Here is a 9840-nt window from a genome sequence, read left to right on the forward strand (position 1 = left end):
CGGGAATGGGTAGGAGTAGCACCGATAGAAGATAAGTTGAGAAAGAATCGTTTGAGATGGTTTGGTCATATTCAACGGAGACCAACAGAGGCAGTAGTGAAGAAATGCGATGCTGTAACGATAGATTGAAGTGTTAGGGGACGGGGTAGGTCTAGATTAACGCTGACTAGCATTATAAATAGAGATATGAATCTACTTAATTTGACTAATGAAATGGCCTTTGATAGGGCCGTGTGGAGAAGAATGATTCATGTAGCCGACCCCATTTGATGGGACTTAAGGCTTGGTTTGGTTTGGTTTGGTTTGGTTAGTAAAGAGATGATATAATTTAGATAAGATAATATGACTTAAATAAGACAGTGACTTTTAACTTTTTAATTATTTTAAAAGATACCCTAAGTATCACAAATATTTTTTTATATTGAGACGACGGATGGGAAAATTCAAATAGGATAATGCCAAGAAACTTGCTTATGGTCAAGTCCAAATTTTGATCCGATGATGAAAGGAGAAGGAAATTTCGAGCCAATTCTTGATTAATAAATGACTCTACATCATAGTTTCTAGAGAGGGAGAGAGAGAGAGAGAGCAATACTTTTAAACTGCTTCCTCTCTTTCTTTGTTTCTTCGCCGAAAATGGCTTCCTTCTTCATTACTACCACTACTAGTACTACTATATCATCCCAATACTCCATTAAATTCCTACTACTACTACGAGTTTTCTCTTCAATTTCACCACTGAAGATCAATTTCCTCAATCAAGGTTCGTTACTCTGCTTTTTTACTTCTCTTTTTTCCCCAATTTTTATTTTCCAGCGGCGACTTTGCTCAATCGTCGATGATGGTGTGATAATGGTTTATTATTGTTTAGTTTAATCTATGTGTCGTTTTCCGTGTTAATCCTTTCTAAACTTTATCAGTTGTTTTTTAATTTTTTTTCAATGGCTTTGATCAACCAATCTAGGTTTAGTCTGATCAGTCATTACCATGAAATTGGGTTTGTTTTTTTTATTCAACAATTGAGATTTGTGAGATGACATTTTAAGGCCAAGTTTGGGAAGACTAAATAAGTGCACTTTTTGTTTTTTTAGACTAAAAAGTTGAGGTTGAAAATATGAATGTTTGGGTTAACTTTTTGACTTTTTATGGAAAAATGTGTAATAAAAAATTGTAAAAATTAGTTTGTAGGAGAAAATTAGAATTGGGAATTGTGCAGTAGTAATTGTTGACTTTGGTGAATAGTAATGACTTTTTAATTTTTTGAGTAACTTTTTAGCTTTTTGACTTTTTTTAAACTACCCAAACTTGGCCTAATGGTAGGGGGGAGAGAGACAGTACTTTACTGGTTGACCAATCCTATCCTGTTTTCGTGAGATAACGTGAATGGTGCATGTTATATATATATATATATATATATATATCCGAATAATTATACGGATTAATTGGTAAATCAATTACTGTGATGTTATATTATAATTGTAAAGATTTTGTGGCTTATAATTTGTATAATGAGTAAAGCCTATAATTTTAAAATGATAATGTTATAACATATATGAAATATTAATTAATAAACCAATTGATGTAGGTCGCACACGCGAAGGGTGTATTAGAATAAAAATAAATATAAAGTAATTAATATTATAATATGTATTTCATAAAATCAAGGTCTATCATTTAAATAGTTTATTTTATAATATTTTTTTTATGTGTATTATTTATGAAAAAAATTAAGCTGATTTATTAAATGTAATATTTTTATATTTTAGTTTTTAGGTAGACTTATTTATAAGTCATTTTTCAGACACTTAGGCCAAGTTTGGGAACACCCCAAAAAGCCAAAAAGTTACTCAAAAAGTTAAAAAGTTATCACTATTCACCAAAAGTCAACAATTACGGCTGCACAACTCCCAATTCTAATTTTCTCCTACAAATCAATTTTTACAATTTTTTATTACACATTTTTCCATAAAAAGTCAAAAAGTTAACCCAAACATTCATATTTTCAACCTCAACTTTTTAGTCTAAAAAGACAAAAAGTGCACTTATTTAGTCTTCCCAAACTTGGCCTTATAGTAGGCTAAGTCCTGTATAATTTCTTATAGAGTCTCAAGTCCTATTTAGATAGGAATGTATTTCATAAGATCCTACATAAACGTAATGTGATACCTATATAAACGTAACGTAACGTGATACCTACATGAACGTAACGTGACGTGACATTTACATAAACGTAACGTAACGCGATACCTATATAAACGTAACGTGGCACCTACATAAACGTAACGTGACGTGACACTTACATAAACGTAACGTAACATGACATCTACATAAATATGATTTATGGCAACATAGGTGTCACGTTACGTTTATGTAGGTGTTATGTTACATTACGTTTATGTAGATATAATTTATGGTAACATTCAATTTCCTATATAAGAAATTGAATGCTGCCATAGATCATAGGTGTCACATTACGTTTAAGTAGGTGTCACATTACGTTACGTTACGTTTCGTTTATGTAGATATGATCTATGGTAACATGCAATTTCCTATAAACGTAACGTGACACCTACATAAACGTAACGTGACACTTATGATCTATGATAACATGCAATTTCCTATATATGATTTTATTATTATTTATAATATTAACAACTAATATTGAGGGTAAATGTGTCAACAAACTTCCCACAGGACTTATGGGAACATAAGTTTTTTAGTAGGACCATATGTAGCATAAGTCTCCCCAATAGGACATATAAATAATTTTTCCTAGTTTTTATTTAAAAAATATATTTATTGTCTATTTTTTTGATAAACAAATATTATAGAATAAAAAAATTATGATTATTGGATGATTTAATTTTTTTTGATAGATGATATATACAAACAATCTTACAAAATAAGTAATTTATATTATCAAAATGGCACCGTGGCCAGGTTAAATAAGTTTGGTTTAAGTTGATTAAACATCTTTGGTTAAATAAGTTATAGTAGTAACTTTATTATTGCGTAAAAAGTATCCAAAATGCCGTCTTTTTACACCAATTGTCTATAATATTTAAATTTTAAGGTTTTCAAATAAGTTAAAAGAGTGAATGGAATAGGGTAATAGAAAGAATAGAATAGGGTAAAAAAAAGATCAAATTGTAGTTTAAAAGAACCTCACTATAAAATAATTAAATTATTTTTAATTTAAAATTACAATCAAACTTCATTAATTAATCAATTTTTTTTTTTAATTTTTATAAAAGTCGATAAGCTAAATAAATTGATTTATAAATGCTATCAAATGGGTTTTTTATGTTCATACCTATCTACTCATATATATGAACCCTATACTTGATAAATTTCTACATTTTCTCTTCATGGCACTTTTTATATGCTAAAATAAAAAATTATTAAACTACTGCACAAGTATAGTTTAAACGCAAAACTTCATATTTCATTAAGAATAAACTTATCATTTAAGTAACTTACATATTATTATAATATTAATTTTTTTATTATTTATTTTTATTCTTGAATTCCACACGGATATCATGTGCCACCGCTTGTTTACATATATGCATGCATATGTATCTATTTTTATATGTAATTCAATTAAAGGTGGAGTGTGAGGGTGATGATCTCTTGCGTGATCTTCTCTTAGAAGCCAATTTGAATTTCGTCCTTTATACCTCTTCCGCATCCTCACAATCAGAAAGTTTATAGAAACTTCACAGAAAATCAATAACAACAGGCAGAAAGTTTATAGAAACTTCACAGAAAATCAATAACAACAGGCAGAAAGTTTATAGAAACTTCACAGAAGATCGATAACAACAGGTATGCTTAATGGAGAGCTAAACAATTTTGAATTAATGTTATGGGTCGGTGTTTGTTTCAGTCAAAGACTTGGCCGCCAAACTTTTGTTAAAAGTCAATGTTTTATATTGATGTCTTTGTACCTAAAGTTTGAACTCTTTAAATCTTTAAAACCCACCTTTTATTCAGGCCTTACTATATATATATATATATATATGCAAATCATTCCATATAATCTGCGACTCTGGGTATATTTTTTCGTACATATTGTTGGGTTCTTGTGGTGTTTGATTGAATTTGCAATTGCTTTTCTTGACTTGGTGATTACTTTTTGAGGAAGATCACAGAGGTTCAAATCATTGGTTTTTTTGGGGGGAAGGGGGAAAGAAAGTGAATTTTGAAGGCTTGTTTTTGTAGATTGCACAGCTGATGGGAAGCAGTAGTTCAAAAGGGACGAGCCGGAGGCAATTTTCATCATCTGGTTCGTCTTCGTTCAATCAGCGTGAGTACCAGCAACCTGCATACCCTCAGCAGAACCCTTATTATACTCCTCAGCATCACCATGCCCCAGCACCTTATAATTATGGAGCTCAAACCCCTCAGCGACAGAGGAAGTTGGATAGAAGATATTCAAGGATAGCTGATAATTACCAGACACTGGAACAGGTTGGACCATATGCAATTTATTTTTGAATTGACTTTAAAGATCTATTCCTTTCTTTATCAAAAATCATATAAAGACCCCTCTTGTGGAGGGGTAAAAGTGAAGCAATTTTTGTAGTTGTGGGGTCTAAATGTATGGTTTTAAAGTTATCGGGGGTAAGGTGATATTTGATGATAGTTGAGGTGGCCAAGTGTAATTAATACAAAAAAAATGGGTAAATTACATTGACCTCGCTTGACAATTATTATATGGGTGAATTATACTGACCTCGCTTCACAATTGTTCAAAAGAAAAAAGTAAATAATTAAAAGTGGAGATTGAGGGGGAGAGCCAATGTGAAAATTGCAAATAATGATTAATTGGTGTTCATAAAAAAAAATATATGCTTCTTTTCGGCAATAAATTGAAAAACCTCAACTTTTTAGGAAATATTCTTGAAATTTTGTTCACAAAAAATTGCAAGGGATGCACTCTAAGTTTGTGTTAAGACTCAAGTATCCACCTAATATTGAATATTATCCTGTGCTCATTAGGAATTTTTTTAATATGCCTTAACATACTCTAGTTTCTATATTGTGCTACATATACATATTACTATTAAATAAAGCATGTAATAATTAAAGACGAGTCGAAAACTATTCAAGTCACATACATGCTTGTTTAAAAAGTTTTCTCGTGTGTAAATGTTTTCTATCACAAAACAGACTAAAAATCACCAAATGCTAACTTCAGTGCTTCTCACTTCAGGCAATGTGACAACCATAGCATGTCACAGTAAAGGCTTTAGTATAATTATATGAACTTTGGTAATGCTGCATTTTTCCTTTCCTAGTTTGATCATTCATTTTATTAATTATATCTCTTTTTCAGCTAAATTTATAAGTGGTATTTGTTCATGTCCACTAATATCTTGGTATTAGTTATGTCAACCATAGCATGTCACAATTTTCATTTTACCTTATGTCAACAAATTTTCATTTCTTCTTATAAATAACGTGGAGTGTTCGTTCTCCACAGGTTACTGATGCACTTGCCCAGGCTGGACTAGAGTCCTCCAATCTCATTGTTGGTATTGATTTCACAAAGAGCAACGAGTGGACAGGTTTGACTTTATCTAGATTCCAGATGCATAAACTTCTTAATGTCTTGTAATGCAACATCTAAACTTTTTCTTAAACTCAGGTTCGCGGTCATTCAACAGGCGAAGCTTACATCACATTGGAAATGACCTAAATCCCTATGAACAAGCAATATCGATTATTGGGAAAACTTTATCTGCTTTTGATGAGGATAACTTGATTCCTTGTTTTGGATTTGGAGATGGTAATCACTTATGAAAAAGTGTCTGTAATAGCTGCTTTTTTAGAATCAGTATTTAGATTTGGAGATGATTTGTATGTTATATGTTTTTGCAGCCTCAACACATGATCAAGATGTTTTCAGTTTTGAGCGAGATGCAAGGTTTTGCGATGGATTTGAGGAAGTGTTGAGGCGATACAGAGAAATAGTTCCACATCTTCGACTTTCAGGTATCCTTTCTATAGCTGTTATTCATGTCAATAGCATTTTCAAAAATTCTCCAGTTTGTTCACTGAGCAGTGTTCCTCTTTGCTTATGGCAGGACCCACATCTTTTGCACCTGTAATAGAAATGGCTATGAGTATTGTTGAGGAAAGCAGAGGCCAGTACCATGTGTTGCTGATAATTGCTGATGGGCAGGTGAGACTCACTTTGACATGGACTTCTTCATTGCAGAATGACTTTTTGATGTCAGCATGTTCCATAAATAATATGTCAACTTGAAAATATCATGCTGAGGATTCTAGAATGGAAGTTAAAGCAATAATCAAATTAATGATCATGTCATGAAATTAATAAGCCATATTTTTACTTAAGAAGAAGAAGAGAAAAAGGAAAAAAAGAAAAAATACTTGGTTGAAACTCTTGACAGATCTCAACTATATTCATTATGAATCTAGAGTTTTGCTCACCATCTTATCACATTTCTAGATTAATATATATCTTTTTCTAATATGTGAGTTCTAATTTTCTTGAGAATGTCTACCATCAAGGTTGCTCTTTCAAGTTATAATCTAAAAATTGGTTGGTCCAAATTGTTAACATATCTTTTTTTTGGCTACATTGGATGCCGTAGCTAGGGGGAAGGGGAGTTAAACCTTTGACCTCCTAATGTGGTGCAGGGGTTTTGGCCAATTAAGCTAAGGATTAATGCGGCAGACCCCCACGTGGCTGTGGGTGATTGGAAAGAAAGGAAAAAAAAAAAAAAAAATTCTGGACCAATGAAAAAAAACTGGGGGTGCTGGGGGTCCCTAGCACCGTTGTTAAGCTAAGCTCCCATTGATTTCTTAACATATCCATTTCCACTACCTTCTTATTAATTCAGTCAATCTCTATATGGATGCCACAGGATCATCTGTATTTGACAAATATTGTGGGATATTATGATTTTACTTAATTTTTGGTTTAAAGATAAAATTAGTTTTGGCCCTTTCAGTTTTTAGAAATATGGGGCTTAAATTCAAGTGATACTTTGAACCTTACATGTTGGCATAATGAATACTCAAAACTTCCAAATTATCTTGAAATAATGTTGGACTGAGAAAGATAATTGGTTTGGATTTTCAAGATTCACTTTTTAGAAAATTGAAATATTTTGTTTTCCGTATTTTTTTGTTTTCATTGAATTTTTTTAATATTCTAAGCCATTTTTTTAATTTTTAGATATACTTAACATAAATACACTTAAAAAGTATAATATTTGTGAAAAAAATCTTTAGAAAATTCACTAAATACCAAAAATACGATAATTCAGTACATTTTTTTGTATTCTTGTGTATTTATTGATTTTTTTAAATATTTTTTTATAAATATTTTACTTTTTAGATACATCTAAATAATGTGCATCTAAATAGGTAAAAAAACTATTTAAAATTTTAAAAATATTTACTAAAAACAAAAAAATACAAAAAAACAAAAAACTCAATTTTCCAAAAATTGAATCTAGAAAATTGAAACCAAATATACTGAATACTTTTGGCTGCCAATTTAAACTAGGATAAGAGTTGGCAAGTATGTTTTTCATCATAAAATATTTGGGAGCCACTACTTGTACCATACTGGCCTTCGGAGAAGGTTCACTGTTTAAATTAGGTTGTGAATACTTACTGTCTGAGAAACAAGACTGGAAAAGCTTGTGAATGAATGACTTTGTTATTGGGTTGGTGACTCCTATTATAGTATATCTGTGCTTTGGTATTTTATGATTTATGCTTCACAAAAAATTGCATCGTCATTAGGTGACTAGAAGTGTTGATACTCCACGTGGTCAACTTAGCACACAAGAGCAAAAGACCATTGATGCTATTGTCAAAGCAAGGTAAACCTTTTATAAGTAAAAAATGCTACGGATCCCTAATTAATTACACACTAAATTACCAACTACTCACAATAAAGTGTGGGCCTCAATTCCCCCATACTGGTATCAATGTGGGGTTAACACCTCCTTGTGAGTAAGTTTGGTACTATAGTTTGTAGTTTATTAGGAGACTCTAGAAGAACTCTTCATAAATTAAGCTTTGGCTTGCCAATCCATTTTCTTATTCACTTGTTTAATTGCAGCGAATACCCCTTGTCAATTATCTTGGTTGGGGTAGGAGATGGTCCATGGGACATGATGAGGGAGTTTGACGATAACATCCCTGCTCGAGCCTTCGACAATTTTCAGGTAGACAGTAGTATTTGTCATTTAAGTATCAAGATACTATATATTTCCATGTTACATTTCTTTGACATTTTCTCGATTGGTTGCAACTGCTTTTATGTCTTTACAGTTTGTGAATTTTACGGAGATTATGTCGAAGAATGTGGATCCATTGAGAAAACAGACAGATTTTGCTCTCTCCGCATTGATGGAAATACCTTCTCAATATAAAGCGACACTTGAATTGAATATATTAGGGTGAACAGTTTTAACACTTTCATGTACAATATTTTCAATTTGTCGTTAACCCTCAGTGATATAAAACATAAATGCACCTTTTTTTTTCCCTTTGTTTTTTAAACAGTCGACAGACAGGGCATGCTCCAAACAGGGTTCCTTGTCCCCCACCTCTACGCAATACAACTTCTCTCAGTAATAGCTCAAAACCGTTCCACTCGAGCAGTTTTCAGCAGAGTACCTCTCTTTATCCAGGATATGATATGGCAACTACCACTGCTCCATCTTCAAGTTCTCTTCATGATAATCAGGTGGACAAATAATCAAATTCATAATATCCATGATATATTTCTGTCCACTTGTTTTTCCATCACATTTTATTAAATTACATTTCCTTCATCGTGAAGTCACCAAAAAACACATTTACATCATTGTTCTAATTTCTTTCAGTGGTATTAATCTTTTACATTTTGATTTTGTCACAGGCTTGCCCTATTTGTTTTACTAACCCGAAGAACATGGCTTTTGGTTGTGGGCATCAGGTAAATTACTCAAGATTTTCAGGATTTTCAAGTTTTAGGTCGCATGCGAAGAACTATGTAGTCCATGACATATTTTTTCACTTAATTTTTTCTTTTATGGGCAGACTTGCTTTGATTGTGGAGAAGGCCTCAAAATATGTCCAATCTGCCGAATTCCAATCAAAACCAGAATAAAGCTCTATTAATAGGCTTCACTGGATATCTCTGAGATGTGTCGCCAAAACTAGTGTTTGGTTCGGGCAGTGGTGCATTGAAAGGCCCTGATCCATAGGAAAGAGAAGGTTAGCTGTTGAAAATTTTCTTGTAGACATTTCTGTTTCCTTACTTTTACCGGTGGACTTCCAACGGCTTTAATTTACTTGTTCTGGGAAATTCAGGATTGGTTTGTCTTTTTTGGCGCCACACAACATAAGATGATAGCAGTCCGATATTTGCTCTGGATGTCTGTCATATAGGCTAGGGCTTCATATAATGAACGTGACGAGAATTCTTGCCAAGTTCATAGAGAGTGGAGATTGAAGGTCTGGTGTTACGTTTGGAGCCTATGCTTTTTTTTATGTGATGCTTTTTACAGAACTGCTTGTTGAAGGAGATCTTTGAGAGATTGGGTTTTGTGATGTCACAGTTATGCTTGTTTGTGAAGTTTTGCTATACACATTTAATTTTTTTTTTAATGTCAATTTATTGTATTGTTTGCACTTGGAAAGAGTAGAAAATAAGGAGCAAGATTGTAGTGTGGTCAGTTTTTTGTTTTATGATGTGTATATATTTGTGAGAATTTCCTTTGTAAGCAGGGATTATGATCCAGATTTTCATCGTATTCTGGGCACTGTATTTCCATTATTTTATTTTGTTTTTCTGGTGAGATA

The 9840-nt window shown here is 32.2% G+C and overlaps 1 protein-coding gene across 5 annotated transcripts; it reads left to right on the top strand.

The window, feature by feature from the left end:
- The first annotated feature begins 417 nt into the window (after positions 1-417).
- Positions 418-9791, top strand: LOC114295749 (E3 ubiquitin-protein ligase RGLG5). Of its 5 annotated transcripts, XR_014342950.1 has the most exons (14): positions 3022-3742; positions 3786-3828; positions 4225-4473; positions 5489-5573; positions 5654-5794; positions 5887-6000; positions 6093-6190; positions 7789-7868; positions 8111-8216; positions 8323-8450; positions 8557-8740; positions 8915-8971; positions 9076-9252; positions 9349-9791. XR_014342950.1 is itself a non-coding variant. In XM_028240061.2 (12 exons), exons 2-12 carry the CDS (start codon positions 4237-4239, stop codon positions 9154-9156), a joined length of 1311 nt encoding a protein of 436 aa, XP_028095862.2. In that variant the 5' UTR covers positions 446-763; positions 4225-4236; the 3' UTR covers positions 9157-9791. The 5 variants fall into 5 exon arrangements, 2 of the variants coding, with proteins under 2 accessions (XP_028095862.2, XP_082748979.1); XR_003640992.2 differs by lacking the exons at positions 3022-3742; positions 3786-3828 and adding an exon at positions 418-763; XR_003640993.2 differs by lacking the exon at positions 3022-3742 and having other exon boundaries at positions 3749-3828.
- Positions 9792-9840: the final 49 nt, after the last annotated feature.

Source organism: Camellia sinensis, chromosome 10 (genome assembly GCF_055761805.1).
Source record: "Camellia sinensis isolate YWXY chromosome 10, ASM5576180v1, whole genome shotgun sequence".
Taxonomy (NCBI): Eukaryota; Viridiplantae; Streptophyta; class Magnoliopsida; order Ericales; family Theaceae; genus Camellia; species Camellia sinensis.